Source organism: Anthonomus grandis, chromosome 6 (genome assembly GCF_022605725.1).
Source record: "Anthonomus grandis grandis chromosome 6, icAntGran1.3, whole genome shotgun sequence".
Classification (NCBI taxonomy): domain Eukaryota; kingdom Metazoa; phylum Arthropoda; class Insecta; order Coleoptera; family Curculionidae; genus Anthonomus; species Anthonomus grandis.
Genome location: NC_065551.1, coordinates 35,761,707 through 35,780,126, shown reverse-complemented (window position 1 = coordinate 35,780,126; position 18,420 = coordinate 35,761,707). Strand labels below are relative to the sequence as shown.

At 31.2% G+C, this 18,420-nt stretch overlaps 2 protein-coding genes across 2 annotated transcripts; one reads left to right on the top strand and one right to left on the bottom strand.

The window, feature by feature from the left end:
- Window positions 1-6,522: 6,522 nt before the first annotated feature.
- Window positions 6,523-18,197, bottom strand: LOC126737520 (uncharacterized). Its single transcript, XM_050442444.1, has 6 exons — window positions 17,997-18,197; window positions 17,099-17,280; window positions 16,720-16,896; window positions 16,486-16,670; window positions 15,216-16,432; window positions 6,523-6,705 (listed from the first exon to the last, which is right to left on the bottom strand). Exons 1-6 carry the CDS (start codon window positions 18,073-18,075, stop codon window positions 6,557-6,559), a joined length of 1,989 nt encoding a protein of 662 aa, XP_050298401.1. The 5' UTR covers window positions 18,076-18,197; the 3' UTR covers window positions 6,523-6,556.
- LOC126737521 (uncharacterized) lies at window positions 10,130-10,935 on the top strand. The gene has a single exon (XM_050442445.1). The coding sequence runs from the start codon at window positions 10,174-10,176 to the stop codon at window positions 10,918-10,920; it is 747 nt and encodes a 248-aa protein (XP_050298402.1). The 5' UTR covers window positions 10,130-10,173; the 3' UTR covers window positions 10,921-10,935.
- Window positions 18,198-18,420: the final 223 nt, after the last annotated feature.

Here is an 18,420-nt window from a genome sequence, read left to right as displayed (position 1 = left end):
CTAAAATTTTATATTTTTATATGTTTCTTTTTAGTATTCTTGATTTGTTTATAATTTCAAACAACCAATGCTTTAATTAAATTTTTCAAATCTGTCAACTTAGAATGTTAATAATTGGAACATATATTTTTAATTGTATGTTTTATAAAATACTTTTTCTTCGTTTCATATTTTTAAATAACCATTATGTAGAATTATATATATTTTTTATTTATTTTATTCACCACTCGATTCTTTAAGTTTCTTATTTGTTTTAATTTAATTTTACTGCATTTTGATTTTTTTACGAATTAATTAAAATATTCAAATTGTAATTATAATATTACTAATTAATTAACAGGATTCTTAAAGCTCCTCTAGGTACTTAAAGGTAATATGAGAGTCTAATCCAGGCGTTTGAGTCACTTTCACTCCCTACAAGTTTCAAACCTGTTCCAGGTACTCACAGGTTATTGGAGAGTCCATTCTAGGAATGTTAGTGCCTGAAAGTGAACTATTCTTCCTCATTTTCATTTCTCTTCATTTCATGAATTTTATCCCAGTTTAAAAAATAACAATTAGTTTTTTAGATACTGGACTTCAAAGCGAGTGTTTACTTTGAAGTTCAAACAACGTTCTGAGAAACCGCTGCATCAAGTGGTGATTCCTACTTGAACTAAGTTGGACCTAAGACAACATTTACAGGCAATATTCTTCTGAATAACATGCTTTTTGTTTCATTATAATATTCTAATTAGTTTTTGAAATATTGGACTTCAAAGTGATTACTCGTCTTGAAGATCACCACTGCCTAAAATGGCAAATATCTTTAAAATTCCTACTTGGATTTAGCTGGACCCAGAAAAACATTGGTAGGGAATATTCTTTTGAACATCATGTTTTTTTGTTTCATAAGAATAGTCCAAGTAATTTTTGAGATATTAAACTTCAAATTGAGTGCTCACTTAGACGCCACTGCCTAAAATGACGAATATCTCTGAAGTTCTTACTTGGACTAAGGTGGACCTAAAGCAACATTTGTAAAAAATGTCCCCCTGATTATTAAGCTTTTTGATTCACGAGAATAGTCCAAGTAGTTTTTTAGATATCAGACTACAAGGTGAGTGCTCACCTTGAAGATCAAACTGCGGACACCACTGACTAAAATTTATTTACCAATTATAACACCTTCATCTTTAAATTACGGTTTTTAAGGAATAAAGGCGCAGTCGAGTAGGTTGAATGTTTCTCTTGGTGTTTACATAGTCAGCTAAAATTTCACGCTCATAAAAGAGTTGTAACAACTAAGATTAGAGAGTTTATACTTACACTTAGGCATATAAAAGAAATCGAGAATTAGTAGCAAAATGACAGAAAGAGATGTGAAGTAGTTTAATTTAGCAGCTTAAGGATTTATGATAAAAAAATGGCGCAGTCGGGTAGGATACCTTGTATTTAATGAAACTTTTGAATGAAAATATTTATTGACATACTATAATGAACCAGGTTAATTAGATTAAACGTATCTCTAAAATTCAAACTTGGACCCAAAACAATATTTGCAAAGAACATTCCTCTCTATATCATGCTTTTTGTTTCATGAAAATACTTAAATTTACTTAAGTTCTTCAGATATTGGACTTGAATGAATAATCTTTTTTTTGTTGGATATACTTAGGTCAAAAAAAAATTAATTCACACGATCAATTTATATATTTTGGTCGACGTTTTGATCTCTATGATATATAGTCCTGCGGATGATCTCATAAAGATCGAAACATCGATCAAAATATATAAATCGATTAATTTCGAAAAATATTTAGTAAAAAAACATTGGATATTTATTATCAGCGAAGTCATCTCTTGTTCATGCATATTAATTTGAAAAACAGTGATTTTTCAGAAAAATATCTTCCTGGATAAAAGTGTGGGGTGGGTGGGGGGGTAAGGGTAATGTTTTTGAAAAACGGTTTTTTGCAGAACATATTTGTCTTAGACGAAAAAAAAATATTTATTGAATAATTCACTTTTTGAGGTCACCTCCCACAAAGCATGCGATATCCACTGTATATACCTATAAAGTCCAGAAAGTGCAAGAAATATCGCGTATGTTCTATGTATATATATTAAACATTAAGATTAAGTTAATTTTTTTATGTTCAAGTATAAATAATACACCCATCAAAATGGTCTAGGGAACACATACAAATATGTTAATATTTTTGAGAGGATTGGAAAAAAATTAATTATTGCAATTTTTTTACATTTATTTACATTTTTAGGGCCCAAATAAAAATAAAGAACAAAATCCCATTTATTACCATTTAATAAAAAAAATTATAAAAATAAAAATTTACCAAACACAATTTAAACTAGTAGCCAGATGGTCCACCTCTATTATTAAAAACACTTTGGCATCGCCTAGGCATACTTAAAATTAAATTATTAATTAATTCTTGGGGCAACTCCTCCCAAACATGTGTCACAGCAAGACGAAGCTCTAGAGCGCTTTGAAAAAAGTCAAATCGTTGAAGAAGTTGCCTTTTTAATCAATCCCAAACATGCTCAATTGGATTAAGGTCCGGTGAGGTAGAGGGCCAGGGTAGAAGATTGATTTGATTTTCCTCAATAGCGATTCGTACAAGCCGTGCTCGATGTGGTGGGGCATTATCTTGTTGCAACAACGAATTTGGGCCCATTTCGCGTAAATATGGAACATATTATCCCTATAACTTATTCCAGTCATTGTATTTTCCACAAAAATGAGGTTCGTTTTTCCGTCAAGGCTAATGCCACCTCAAAACATTAGTGATCCACCACGTTGCCTTACTACTTCCCGGGCATGACGCAAACGATTTTCATTTCCTTCCTCTCTCCAGACACGAATTTCTATCAGAATCAGGATAAAATGAAAATCAGTGAAATGTAAAATGAAAATGAGACTCATCCGTAAAAAGAACTGTGGCCCATCTTTCTTGATTCCAATTAACATGTTCTTGGCACCACGTTAATCTTGCACCTCGATTTCCTAAAGTTAACCGAGGAACTCTTAGGGGTTTTCTGACATGGAGTCCTCTCTCATGCAAACGGTTTCTAATAGTTTGACCTGAAACCTCGACGTTATGCACTCGTGAGAGCTGCTGAACCAAAACAGAGGCTGTTACCGTGGGATTTCTTTGAGCTTGCAAAGTATTAAAACGGTTTTGGGCAGGTGTGGTAACTCGCGACGGGCCTAACATCATTTGTCTCTCTATATCTTGTCCACAAACGGTTAATTACACTGGGAGACGTATCCAAAGCTCTTGCAACGTCTCTTTGACTTGTTCCTGTCTCAAGCATTCCGACTGCTCTTAGCATTTCCTCTCGAGGCGAAAAAAACTAATTTTCTAAGTGTTCCTTAGACCATTTTGATGTGTATATTATATTTTGTGAACATTAAATCGCCTGCTAATATCTATACCGGCACATTCACGTTTTGGGTGTTGAACCTACTTATCATCTTAAGAAATGGCCAAATTGGATTAGATCATATTTTAAGGGTTTAAATATAGACAAGAATTAATTTTTTTATTGGCTATTTTACTTGCTTCTGCCATGCATTCATGAACAAAGTGGGTGGCCATATTGTGCAATAACACTTTTTTTATGGCCTTTTGCAGTTGCAGTCTATCATCACACTCTCCAAACACCGTTTGGTTGATTTAATTTTAAGTTAAAAGCAATAAAATTGTTAATTCTATTAGAATGCCTTAAGAACAATATATAATTTTAAATATTTGTTGTGTAACTGTATGTAAAAAACTGCATTGGTTATTCTGTAATATTTACCTCTATTTGTAATGTTCTGCCGCCCGAAATATACCGTTTATATACAAAAAGGTTTTATTTTATACATGGCGTTTACATCTTGATCTAATCTTGTTTATAGATAAAAAAAAACAGGAAAACATGGCATATTTTATAGGCGCGAACTTCCTTTTATTAAAATTAAAAGTTGTCAGTATTTTTGTGCCGAATGTTCTCCTTCCTCCTTTTTTAGGGTTTCCTTGACCATCTGTTTAATTTTGTTATACTTACAAATGAATAATTTGGAATTTAAGTAAAAATATTTTTACGTCGTCGTTAAAATTAAAATTAAAATTACATTTAAGCGTCGTCCTATGTAAATATTTGACGTCTTCCAGAAGCCTTTTTCAATTCTGTTTAAGATTTCTTTAAGACTTCATTTTGGATGTAATACTTGTAAGTTACTTTAAGGTAGTAAGGACGTCAAAATGATTAGTCGTGAAAAATGACGTGTTCAAGACGTCATTTTGTTATCTAGGAAATTATGCATATATGATATTATATCCAGAACATGTCTCATGGAGATACCTCGGAGAGGAAATCGGAATGGAGAGTTTCATCGAGAAACGGCTTTTTTGCAGAAAATATTTGATCTAGAGGAAAAAATACATTTATTGAATAAATCACTCTTTCAGGTTACAGAAAATTAGCTATAATTTATATTATTCTTTATTATTTTTTGCAAAAAATAAAAATTTTATCAACAGTACCCTTGCCCCCCCCCCCACCCACCCCACACTTTTACCCAGTAAGAAATTCTTCTGAAAAATCGCTGCTTTTCAGAATTTTCTAAAAAAAAAATATGAATTATCGGATTATAGAATATATTAATTATACGATTCTTAAGGTTCAATTTTCTGCATAAAAGACGTTTTTATAATTAAATATCCGTGAGCTATACCAATTTTGGCTCACAGTACTTTTTTCCACAAAAGTGTAACTTCTTAAAGAAAATAATTTGTCCCTTATTGGCAAGTGAATATCTCGGGTTCCAGTAGTCCAAATTTGGAAATTATTGATTTATTGACTAGTCTGAAGACTTTTCAGTCTTTTTTGAAAAAATTACTAAAATCCATTCACTAGAAGTCAAGATAATGGAATTCTTAGTCCAGGCGTGCCTGTAAGGAAGAAAATAATTTTTCCCTTATTGGCAAGTGAATAACTCGGGTTCTAGTAGTCCAAATTTGGAAATTATTAATTTATGGACTAGTCTGAAGACTTTTCAGTCTTTTTTGAGAAAATTACTAAAATCCATTCACTAGAAGTCAAAATAGTGGAATTCTTAGTCCAGGAGTACCTGTAAGGAACAAAATAATTTGTCTCTTATTGGCAAGTGAATAACTCGGGTTCTAGTAGTCCAAATTTGGAAATTATTGATTTATAGACTAGTCTGAAGACTTTTCAGTCTTTTTTGACAAAATTACTAAAATCCATTCACTAGAAGTCAAAATAATGGAATTCTTAGTCCAGGAGTACCTGTAAGGAACAAAATAATTTGTCTCTTATTGGCAAGTAAATAACTCGGGTTCTAGTAGTCCAAATTTGGAAATTATTAATTTATGGACTAGTCTGAAGACTTTTCAGTCTTTTTTGAAAAAATTACTCAAATCCAGTCACTAGAAGTCAAAATAATGGAATTCTTAGTCCAGGCGTGCCTGTAAGGAAGAAAATAATTTGCCCGTTATTGGCAAGTGAATAACTCGGGTTCTAGTAGTCCAAATTTGGAAATTATTGATTTATAGACTAGTCTGAAGACTTTTCAGTCTTTTTTGAGAAAATTACTAAAATCCATTCACTAGAAGTCAAAATAATGGAATTCTTAGTCCAGGAGTGCCTGTAAGGAACAAAATAATTTGTCCCTTATTGACAAGTAAATAACTCGGGTTCTAGTAGTCCAAATTTGGAAATTATTGATTTATTGACTAGTCTGAACACCTTTTTGAAAAAATCTTCTTTAAATTCTTTACAGGAAAAAATTTAATTTATTGAGTAACTCACTTTTTCAGATTACACAAAATTAACTATAATTTATATTAATCTCTATTATTTTTTGCAAAAAATAACGTTTTTTTATCAACACTACCCTTGCCCCCCCACCCACCCCACACATTTACCCAGTAAGAAATTCCTCTGCAAAATCACGGTTTTTTAAGGTTTTCCAAAATATAAATACGAATTATAGGATTATAGAATATATTATTGATTATAGGAGTCCTAAGGTTCAATTTCTTGCATAAAAGCCGTTTTTACAATTAAGTATCCGTGAGCTATACCAATTTTTAGCTCACAGTACTTTTTTCCATAAAAGGCTAATTTCTATCATTGATAACTCAAAAACTAGTCCAAGCATTTTAACGAGGTTTTCACTCAAAGTTGAGCAATTTCCTAAAGAACATTTTCGTATATGAAGAATTTTTTTAGCTTAAGAACCTTCTGAGTTAGACTCAGATTTACACAAAACGGACTAGTCTAAAAGTGGAACTTTCGGATGAGATTTAATATAGTACCTATAGAGACACTTTTGAACATAATTCCAATAATTAAGTTATTAACTGAAACGTTGTTAAAATACACCAACAACGTACTGAACCTCCATAGTACGTTAGTGAGGTATTCCAGAAACGCCTGAAAAATACGTTCATGATAAGGACAATCTATATAATACCTAATTCAACTAAATGAACAAAAAAACCGATCTACTAAAGCATTTTTTTTTATTAAAACTCAATAATTACAACGGAGAAGAAACTGCTTTTGCCAGATCCTTAACAAACTCCGGATATCCTCTCGCTAAAACCGGATGGTGGGGTACCAATTGAGCGTCGCACATAACTCCCAGTCTCACATGGTCGGCGTATTCGTTTATACAAAGGGAAATGCCTGAAAATAACAAAAAGAAGTTTTCGCATTTAGTTTTTTAAATAAAAGTTCAGAAAGTGAGTTTTTAGAAGGTTTATTCAGTTTGTTTAAAGGAAAACCATGTTTCTCTTGAAATGTTTATGAAATATTTTCTGAATAGACCAGGAACTTGAAAACCATATTAATTTTTTTTTAGAATAAGAGGCGTTAAGCACATTTCTGGTCATTTCTTAACTAGTCCAGGAATTTGAATTAGTCCAGGTCTTAGGATTCATTTTTCTTGTTATTCCAGACATTTCAAGTCATTTTTTGATTCGTCTAGGCATTTAAAGAAGTCTAGCTTTTAGGATTATTTTTTCCTCTTATTCCTGGTATTTCTAGTAATTTTTTAACTCGTCCAGGCATTTGAAATATTGCTGTATGTCTTCCAGACTTTTAAAGCAATGTTTTACTCCTTCCAAGGTTTTGAAGTAATTTTTCATTTTATTCCAGGTATTTGAAGTTATTGTCCAGGCTTCTAAGATATTTTATGAGTAATTCGGTGTAACATTTGGAATTAGTCAACTCTGTTTCTATATTTCACTTTAACTCTGAAATTTTATTTTTTAGAAATACATTTTTTGATATAAATTAAAAATCCTTTCCATCGAGCCAATTTTCATGAAAATCGGTGGAAAATTGGGACAATTATCCCAGTTTGCACACTTAAATACTTTCATTAGTTTGACATAATCAAAAGGCTGCAGACCATTATTCATTGCTGTGATGTTGCATTTATTAAATATTAAAGTGCCGAATCCAATTGCGGAATGGCATAGGGTAGACCAGAGAGATTTGAGGGTAAAAACGACATTGTGGGATAAAGATTTTCATTATAACTGTTTTTCAGAATATTTTCACGAAATAATTTTTGGAGAAAAAGAAACGGTATTTTTTGTCCAATAATTTCTTTGGAGAACGATTTTTGTACTTCAAACATTTTTTTAGTTACCTGCAGTTTTCTCAATCAAAATCCTAGAGCGTTTTTATTCATTACCTGACATAATTGGGGATAACTGTCTGCCGAAGGTTCTATCAAGGAATATTTTTAGAATAATCTCTTGAATAGACCAAGAACGCGTTCGTTTGTTAAATATGTCAGGAACCGTACAGAATACCTACATGAAAAAGTAGAACACAATTAAAAAATACTGTATATCATCGAGAATTTTTGGGCATAACTTCCGAACAAATATTTTTATTATTTTTTCAGATTGATATAACGAGATTCCTGAGGATGAATTTGACACCTTCAAATTTTTACGACAAATTGGAATATTTTTAAAGGTGTTTTGGGCAAAGAAAGAGTATTTTTTGCTGAATAATTTAATATCAGAACGATTTTTGTATCTCAAAAACTTTTTGAATTATAGGCAGTTTTCTCATTCAAGGTCCAAGAAGCACTGAATTTTAAGTTTGGAATATTGAAACATCAAGATTTTTCCTTATTATCGGACATTTTTGGGCATAACTTCGGAACAAATTCAAATATTTTTATAATTTTTTCAGAGTAATATTAGGCGATTCTTGGAGATGAATTTGAGTGTAAAAACGTCATTCTGGGTGAAAATTTTTGATAGATATGGCAATTTTTGTTATGACCTTTTTTCATTGGACAAATTTTCACTATTCTAACGAATATTTCTGCAACAAAATGGAATATTCGTAAACGGGTTTTGGGCAAAGAAAGAATATTTCTTGCTGAATAATTTGATATCAAAACGATTTTTGTACCGCAGAAACTTTTTGAATTATAGGCAGTTTTGTCATTCAAGGTCCAAGCGTCACCGAATTTAAAGTTTCGAAACTCATATTGAAATAACAAGATTTTTCCTTATTATCGGACATTTTTGAGCATAACTTCGGAACAAATTAAAATATTTTTATATTTTTTTTCAGATTAATATTAGGCGATTTCTGAAGATGAATTTGAGTGTAAAAACGTCATTCTGGGTGAAGAATTTTGATAGATATGGCAATTTTTGTTATGACCTTTTTTCATTGGACAAATTTTCACTATTCTAACGAATATTTCTGCAACAAAATGGAATATTCGTAAACGGGTTTTGGGCAAAGAAAGAATATTTCTTGCTGAATAATTTGATATCAGAACGATTTTTGTACCGCAGAAACTTTATGAGTTATAGGCAGTTTTGTCATCCAAGGTCCAATAGACACCGAATTTTAAGTTTGAAATATGGAAACATCAAGATTTTTCCTCATTATTTCCTTATTAAAAATTTCGGTAGATATGGTTGTTTTTTTTATGAGCTTTTTTTCTTAGACCCATTTTCACGAAAAATTAGAATATTCTTGAAAAATCCATTTTTTTGAAAAATTTTTATCATATTATATCGTATTGATTTATATAAAAATTGAGTTTTCTTAACAATTTGGTAGAAATTTGGGCAATTTTGAACAATTTTTGAGAGAGTTATGGGTATTTTTGTCCTTCACTTCCAAAGAAATTGAAAAATTGTTACCATCATATTTGAGTACCTGTAAAAAATGTCTTATTAAGAAGATTATGTTGAAATGCTCTTGTTGTAATAAAATAATGTTATCTTAACAATTTTGTGAAAGTTTAAGCATTTTCTGACAATTTCTAAAGGAATTATGAACGTTTTTGTAGTTAAAGTCCAAAAAAATTGAAAAATTGTTGCCATTAACTTTGACTGCGTGCAGACAATTTTTAAATGAAAAAATTAACTTAAAATATTGCTTTTATAATGAAATTATTTTTTTTTAACAGTTTGGTGGAAGTTTGAGCAGTTTTGGACAGTTTTTGACGGAGTTATGGGAGTTTTTCTCCTTGAGGCCCAAAAAAATCGAAAAAATTTAACCATCATCTTCGACTTTCCATAAAAAAATTCTTATTAAAAATTCTAACTTAAAATGCTGTTTTTATAATAAAATTAAGCTTTTTTAACAACTTGGTGATAGTTTAAGCATTTTTGGACAATTTCTGAGGGAATTATGAAAGTTTTTGTAGTTAAATCCAAAAAAATTGAAAAATTGTTGCCATTAATTCTGACTGCGTGCAAACAATTTTTAAGTGAAAAAATTAATTTAAAACATTGTTTTTATAATAAAATGAACTTTGGGCAAAGAAACAATATTTCTTGCTGAATAATTCCATATCAGAACCATTTTTGTACCTCAAAAACTTTCTGAGTTATAAGCAGCTTTATCTTCCAAAGTCCAAGAACCACCAAAATTGCAGTTTTCAACTTCACATTCCAACATCGAAGTTTTTTTATTCATTAGTTGATACAACTGGACACAACCTGGAAACCACTAAATACATTTACGGTTTTTTTGCACCCCAAAATAAAGGGTAGATGATTCTAAGAGTGAAAACTAGCATTAGGGCACTTTAACTCAACTCCTGAACCTCCGCTTTAACAGTGACAACTCGTTTTTGTGACAAAATGACTGTTTTTCAAAAACATGCCCAATCTAATTATTTTTAATGTACTTTTAGCCATTTTGAGTGCAAAAGCGTACTTGTACAAACCAATATACTTTCAAGAGGAAGAAGTGAGACACGTGAGGGCAGTCACTGACCAAAAACCGCCATGTAACGAGCAAAAATTAATCGAAATCCTCGCGGACAGTCAAATTTCCAGTCCGGAGGACATAATTGTCATCACGATAAACGATTTCGACACCGCTTGTCATGCCGTTGCACGTACAATAAAAAAATCCGACCAGTTATTGAAGAATTGCACGGAATCGGAGAGTTTGTACTACAGTTTACTGGACGGGTTAAGAGTGTTGGACAAGGATTTGTGCAAGAACAACGAGTTTTATAAGAAATACGCGAAATGCGTGAAATGCTACGAGGATTTGGGGAAAGATTACGAGAGTTGCAACGGCACCCCCGACTGGAACGAGAACGAGGATGAGATAAAGGTCTGCAAAGCGTACAAGAAAATCGTCAATTGTTACTATATTAAAACGGCCAAAGTGTGCGGGTTAACGGCTGCCTCCTATTTAAGGAAACTCATGAAACAAGTGTTTGATTGTACTTTACTTGTGAAGTGTTCAATAGGATCCGCTCCGCAGGTGAAAAATCCCATGTCAGATAAATATGTGGAGGAAATATCAGATGTAGCATATCAGTTTATCGGGAATTATCTTTTGATAGTCATGTTTGTACCGTTTTTATTATTTTATTACAGTGTAATATACTAAACAGTTTTTAGAGGGTTTTAGGAACTCTATCTCGAGAACATTTTATTCCAGGCATTTCAGGTTTCTTCAGATCACCATATTTTGTATATTTTCCAGGCTTTTTATTTCAGTTTTCTTTTTCAAACCTTTTAATTAACGTCATTGGTTTGTTTTTCAGAGTTTCGAAGTAGTGTAGGTTGGTATTTGAATATGGTTTCCAAAAACTTGGATAAAAATGCTTCTGATGCATGAAATTAATTTTTTTTTAACAATTTGGTGGAAGTTTGAGCAATTTTGGACGGTTTTTGACGGAGTTATGTGAGTTTTTCTACTTGAGGTCCAAAAAAAGTGGAAAAAATTTTACCATCATCTTCGACTTTCCGTAAAAAATTTCTTATTAAAAATTCTAACTTAAAATGTTGTTTTTATAATAAAATTAAGCCTTTTTAACAATTTGGTGGAAGTTTGAGCAATTTTGGACAGTTTTTGACGGAGTTATGGGAGTTTTTCTACTTGAGGTCCAAAAAAAATTTACCATCATCTTCGACTTTCCGTAAAAAATTTCTTATTAAAAATTCTAATTTAAAATGTTGTTTTTATAATAAAATTAAGCCTTTTTAACAATTTGGTGGAAGTTTGAGCAATTTTGGACAATTTTTGACGGAGTTATGTGAGTTTTTCTACTTGAGGTCCAAAAAAAGTGGAAAAATTTTACCATCATCTTCGACTTTCCGTAAAAAATTTGTTATTAAAAATTCTAACTTAAAATGTTGTTTTTATAATAAAATTAAGCCTTTTTAACAATTTGGTGGAAGTTTGAGCAATTTTGGACAATTTTTGACGGAGTTATGTGAGTTTTTCTACTTGAGGTCCAAAAAAAATTTACCATCATCTTCGACTTTCCGTAAAAAATTTCTTATTAAAAATTCTAACTTAAAATGTTATTTTTATAATAAAATTAAGCCTTTTTAACAATTTGGTGGAAGTTTGAGCAATTTTGGACAATTTTTGACGGAGTTATGGGAGTTTTTCTACTTGAGGTCCAAAAAAAATTTACCATCATCTTCGACTTTCCGTAAAAAATTTCTTATTAAAAATTCTAATTTAAAATGTTGTTTTTATAATAAAATTGAGCTTTTTTAACAATTTGGTGGAAGTTTGAGCAATTTTGGACAGTTTTTGAGGGAGTTATGGGAGTTTTTCTACTTGAGGTCCAAAAAAAGTGGAAAAATTTTACCATCATCTTCGACTTTCCGTAAAAAATTTCTTATTAAAAATTCTAACTTAAAATGTTATTTTTATAATAAAATTAAGCCTTTTTAACAATTTGGTGGAAGTTTGAGCAATTTTGGACAATTTTTGACGGAGTTATGGGAGTTTTTCTACTTGAGGTCCAAAAAAAATTTACCATCATCTTCGACTTTCCGTAAAAAATTTCTTATTAAAAATTCTAACCTTAAATGTTGTTTTTATAATAAAATTGAGCTTTTTTAACAATTTGGTGGAAGTTTGAGCAATTTTGGACAGTTTTTGACGGAGTTATGTGAGTTTTTCTACTTGAGGTTCAAAAAAATTTACCATCATCTTCGACTTTCCGTAAAAAATTTCTTATTAAAAATTCTAACTTAAAATGTTGTTTTTATAATAAAATTAAGCCTTTTTAACAATTTGGTGGAAGTTTGAGCAATTTTGGACAATTTTTGACGGAGTTATGGGAGTTTTTCTACTTGAGGTCCAAAAAAAATTTACCATCATCTTCGACTTTCCGTAAAAAATTTCTTATTAAAAATTCTAACTTAAAATGTTATTTTTATAATAAAATTAAGCCTTTTTAACAATTTGGTGGAAGTTTGAGCAATTTTGGACAATTTTTGACGGAGTTATGGGAGTTTTTCTACTTGAGGTCCAAAAAAAATTTACCATCATCTTCGACTTTCCGTAAAAAATTTCTTATTAAAAATTCTAATTTAAAATGTTGTTTTTATAATAAAATTGAGCTTTTTTAACAATTTGGTGGAAGTTTGAGCAATTTTGGACAGTTTTTGAGGGAGTTATGGGAGTTTTTCTACTTGAGGTCCAAAAAAAGTGGAAAAATTTTACCATCATCTTCGACTTTCCGTAAAAAATTTCTTATTAAAAATTCTAACTTAAAATGTTATTTTTATAATAAAATTAAGCCTTTTTAACAATTTGGTGGAAGTTTGAGCAATTTTGGACAATTTTTGACGGAGTTATGGGAGTTTTTCTACTTGAGGTCCAAAAAAAATTTACCATCATCTTCGACTTTCCGTAAAAAATTTCTTATTAAAAATTCTAACTTAAAATGTTGTTTTTATAATAAAATTAAGCCTTTTTAACAATTTGGTGGAAGTTTGAGCAATTTTGGACAGTTTTTGACGGAGTTATGGGAGTTTTTCTACTTAAGGTCCAAAAAAATTTACCATCATCTTCGACTTTCCGTAAAAAATTTCTTATTAAAAATTCTAACTTAAAATGTTGTTTTTATAATAAAATTAAGCTTTTTTAACAATTTGGTGGAAGTTTGAGCAATTTTGGACAATTTTTGACGGAGTTATGGAAGTTTTTCTACTTGAGGTCCAAAAAAAATTTACCATCATCTTCGACTTTCCGTAAAAAATTTCTTATTAAAAATTCTAACTTAAAATGTTGTTTTTATAATAAAATTAAGCTTTTTTAACAATTTGGTGGAAGTTTGAGCAATTTTGGACAGTTTTTGACGGAGTTATGGGAGTTTTTCTACTTAAGGTCCAAAAAAATTTACCATCATCTTCGACTTTCCGTAAAAAATTTCTTATTAAAAATTCTAACTTAAAATGTTGTTTTTATAATAAAATTAAGCTTTTTTAACAATTTGGTGGAAGTTTGAGCAATTTTGGACAGTTTTTGACGGAGTTATGGGAGTTTTTCTACTTAAGGTCCAAAAAAATTTACCATCATCTTCGACTTTCCGTAAAAAATTTCTTATTAAAAATTCTAACTTAAAATGTTGTTTTTATAATAAAATTAAGCTTTTTTAACAATTTGGTGGAAGTTTGAGCAATTTTGGACAATTTTTGACGGAGTTATGGAAGTTTTTCTACTTGAGGTCCAAAAAAAATTTACCATCATCTTCGACTTTCCGTAAAAAATTTCTTATTAAAAATTCTAATTTAAAATGTTGTTTTTATAATAAAATTGAGCTTTTTTAACAATTTGGTGGAAGTTTGAGCAATTTTGGACAATTTTTGACGGAGTTATGGGAGTTTTTCTACTTGAGGTCCAAAAAAAATTTACCATCATCTTCGACTTTCCGTAAAAAATTTCTTATTAAAAATTCTAATTTAAAATGTTGTTTTTATAATAAAATTAAGCCTTTTTAACAATTTGGTGGAAGTTTGAGCAATTTTGGACAGTTTTTGACGGAGTTATGGGAGTTTTTCTAGTTAAGGTCCAAAAAAATTGGAAAAATTTTACCATCATCTTCGACTTTCCGTAAAAAATTTCTTATTAAAAATTCTAACTTCTGATGCATAGATTTTCATAATTTCTTTAATGAAAACTGGAGAATACTTTGAAGAAACAAAAATCAACTCGAACTGAGCACTTTAAGTGAAGTTATGATGCAAATTACCACAGACTGTCTTTTTTCCTGGACACAGTTTTCAAAAAATTGAATAATAATGCTTCTGATGCATGGATTTTCATGATTTCTTCAGTGGAAGCTGAAAAACATTCCAAAGAGCCTTTTAAAACAAAAATGAACCCGATCTGACCACTTGAAGCGGAGTTGTGACTCAAGTTACTTGAAGCTGACTTTCCTCTTGATTTTGCTTGTATTAGGACAATATTTTGAATTAGATTTGATTTGATTCATCATCAGGACACGAATATTCGAATCGAGCTTAAGAAATAATTTTTCATCTTATTCCAGGCATTTTAAACATCCCAAAACTTACGACTCATTTTCTCTTTTAATTCCAGACATTTGAAATATTTTTTTGTCTTTTCCACAACATCGAAAAGCGACGTTGCCAAATTTTGCAGCTAATCAATAAAAATAATTCAACTGCCTGGAAAACAAGTTTAATTAATAGAGGGGCAGGGAAAAATGTTATAAAACTTAAGAAATTTGTCAAAAAGTGGCAACACTGCTGAAAACATTTTTTTTAAATGTCTTCCATATTGTTGGAGTAATTTTGCATTTTATTCCAGGCACTGCTGAATTTTTTTGAGAAGTTAAACAAACAAATTCCTAACCAAATCCTTAGTATCAAATAAAAGACTATTTAAGACATTATTACCCTGACAAAACTTACTTGTATTCGCTTGTGGTGGCCTCCAATAAACCACAGTAAAAACTTCTTGTCCCCACAGTGTCCTCTGGCTCATATTCGGATATCTATTGGAAACCTCCGTTAAAGTAACCGCATACTTCCTGGACAAAAACTTCAAATAAACACTCAACAAAAACGACGGTAAAAATTTAGTGAGAATTCCGAACTTCGTTTGTAATAAAGTGAGCAAGTGGGACAGTCCCTGATTCTCTATGCTGGTCCTAAACCTCGTTTCCAGCTCCTTTAAATTGTCCAACTGGCTTTTATCAGACTTCAGATCAATTATGGGCAAATTGAGGCAAATTATGCCACTAACGGAGTCTGCAGGTTTTATATTCGGACCGGTAGCAAACAAATATTGAGAATTAATATTCCTCATGGTAACAGGGACATCGTTCGGTACACTATCGTTAATTTGAGCGAAATACTTTGAAATTCCCATGGCACAGGCCGATAAGGAAACCTCTGTATCAGATATTCCCAGTTTCCTGGCTGTTCTTTTTATAACTTCTGTTTTAACGGGATCACTCCATGCTACAGCTTTACGCCCACACAGAGTGATAGTTTGCAAGGATTCTTCTTGCAACAAAATATCCTGGACCACTGTACGTGGTGCCAAAAAAATGATTTTTATCATTTCCAACAACTCAAGCAAAGATTTATACACTAAAGGGATATAGTAGTAAAGGATGCCTATTAAAGTGTGAGGATAAGGGCAATAGTTTAACCTTAAACAAGAATAGAAAGCTAGAGATTCTGAATAGAGTATTATGGGCAAACGAATAGGTATTGACACCATTATAAACCAAAAAGCATTAAAAGCCACTTTGCAAACATTTGACAAACTTAAGGACCTCATAACTGACTTATAAAAGTTTCTAAGTGAAACATGCCTTTTGCCCATTTCACTGTTTAAAGTCAACAAGAAATATCTCAGTTTGGAAAATATGTCTGGCTTAATAACCCTAAATCCCCTTCGGCACTCCCTAATAATCGAAATAACGGTGATAACAGTTATTGCCAAAAACTGAGACACTGTGGGGACCTCCTTAAGCAGTTCCGGCCTTTCCAGGGGCTCATAAGCATTAATAAATTCATTCCAGAAGTTTGATATCTCATCGGCTAATTTGTCTTTTAAGTTTGTTAAGGCCACGGGCTTCTTCAGGACATCCACTATAGGACTTTTAGATGGGATTTGCCTAAAAAAAAAATTGAACAACATTCTATTAATCTGTGGGTCAATCAGTCTTACCCTGTTGACACTCTTGTGGGTGGAATTAATGGGAGTAAATCACCGACATTCACACCTTCACTGAGAAGTATGTGATGAATTTTAAAGAGGATATAATGGTTGTCATCTGAGGTGGGTATAATTACCACTTGCCAAGGTGAGATTTCTGTTGGTAAGTATTTTGCGACGATGTCACTGACATATGCCTAAATAAAAAAATTATTGAACATCCTTGGCTCGTTAAGTATGACTTACTTGTATGTTAAAGTCAGTAATGGCTCGTCCTTTATAAGTGAACTTGGCAACACTAACATGCTGATCCAGATCAAATTTCCTTCTTTGCCAGCCGTAGGTGCCATATCTAGTGGTGAGACTTTGTTGGAGCCTAGGGAAAGCTAGGTTGCCAGATTTGTCTCGTCTTTTAACAAGTTCCTTGTGTGAAAAATTAGGTGATACACTTTTTTTTTTATGGATTAAAAGAAGAAAAATATACATGACAAAACATATAGGGTGAATAAAACTTTTATTTTGTATTTACTCTTCTTCTGAATTAAGTAATTTTACAGTTAGCATTTTTCTATTTATTTTGAATATACGCTTATACAGTGTATTTTTGAAATTTGATATCACTTACTTGTAAATGTCTTTTAATAGCTTCCGAATTGTCTTTTCCTTTAACCCCGAGGAGAACAGAAATGATCCCTTGGTTTCTGTGGGTGTCTAATAGGATTCTTACAGTAGAGTAGTTGACGAATTCCACATCTGGATGTAGCAGTGAAATCACGCTGATCCATATAGAGTGGAAGGTTTTTAATCCTTTGCAAAAACATTATGGTTTATATAATTGAATAAATAATGATAGGAAAATTTTTAGAAGCTTTATTGAGTGTTAAATTCTTTTCCCTACTAAAAGACACTCGCTTGCTCCAATAGGTTTCCATTAATGGTCGTTTTATGACCTTTTTATATTGTTTTAAGTTATGAGACGTAATTTTTTTAATTGGAATTTACAAATTCGAAACATAATAAAACAACATAACATAACCTCAAAATTTGACACAAGTCCTTTGTCAAATTTTTGAAAATTTGCAACGTTGCCATGTCGATTAGCTGTCTCAACTAAATTAATTAACTCTTAGACATTTTATAACTTTTATGAAAATCTCCGGCTATATTTAATTGAAACTATAAAAAATTATCGCATTGTGGCGTATGGAATAGTTGAAACAGAATGTATGGACAAATTACACGTCTTGGCAACATATGTCATTATTTTACTTAAATTTTGCCAACGTTGCCAAGTGGTTTAGATATCATAGTTAAATTGATTGCATCCCGGCCATATTATCGAGAGATTATAAACAACTATTTATTTGTTTCGTAGTTATTAATGGTAGCAACTATCTTGCTATGGAGTAAGTAAAAAACAATACATTTTATAAAAAAAATTGCACAGTCCGGCAACGCTGCAATAATGTCTCAAAACGTTATTCCAAGGAGTGATGCGATAGAGTGGACGCTAATGAACTCACCAAAATAGCTTACCACCAAAAAAGGAAGTAAAAGCACTGTTAAATTAAAAAGCGATAGTGTCACTAAGAAATCAAACATTTTCCTGCAATAATTATCACTTAAAAACAAATAAAATCGAGAAAAAGAGACTACCGATCATTTTGTCTAGAACTGATCACTGCAAGCGTTTTTTCCGTTTACTTTATACATATAAGAGAGCGATAACGGTTAGTCATTATTTAATTTTAAGATATTTGCAGTTTTATCAGTGTATTTCTGACCTATGAACCCCCTTCTACATGCACTTATTTTAATTGCTATATTATTATTGTTGTTGACCTAATCAGACACAATTAATCTACTTCATGGACTTGGATCTACGATCATTATCACTATTTTGGCTTGGGTCATCAATGACCTTGGCAACATCGCATTCTTAAATAT

Bases quoted from the DNA above. Each gene is read 5' to 3' on its own strand.
- LOC126737520 (XM_050442444.1), bottom strand. From the start codon at position 18,075: ATGTTTGATTTCTTAGTGACACTATCGCTTTTTAATTTAACAGTGCTT. The intron at 16,897-17,098 runs GTAAGTGATATC...TTTTCACACAAG, and splicing joins CTATTAAAAGACATTTACAA to GAACTTGTTAAAAGACGAGA. The intron at 6,706-15,215 runs GTAAGTTTTGTC...TGTTATTTTCAG, and splicing joins GCCACCACAAGCGAATACAA to GCATTTCCCTTTGTATAAAC.
- LOC126737521 (XM_050442445.1), top strand. From the start codon at position 10,174: ATGCCCAATCTAATTATTTTTAATGTACTTTTAGCCATTTTGAGTGCA.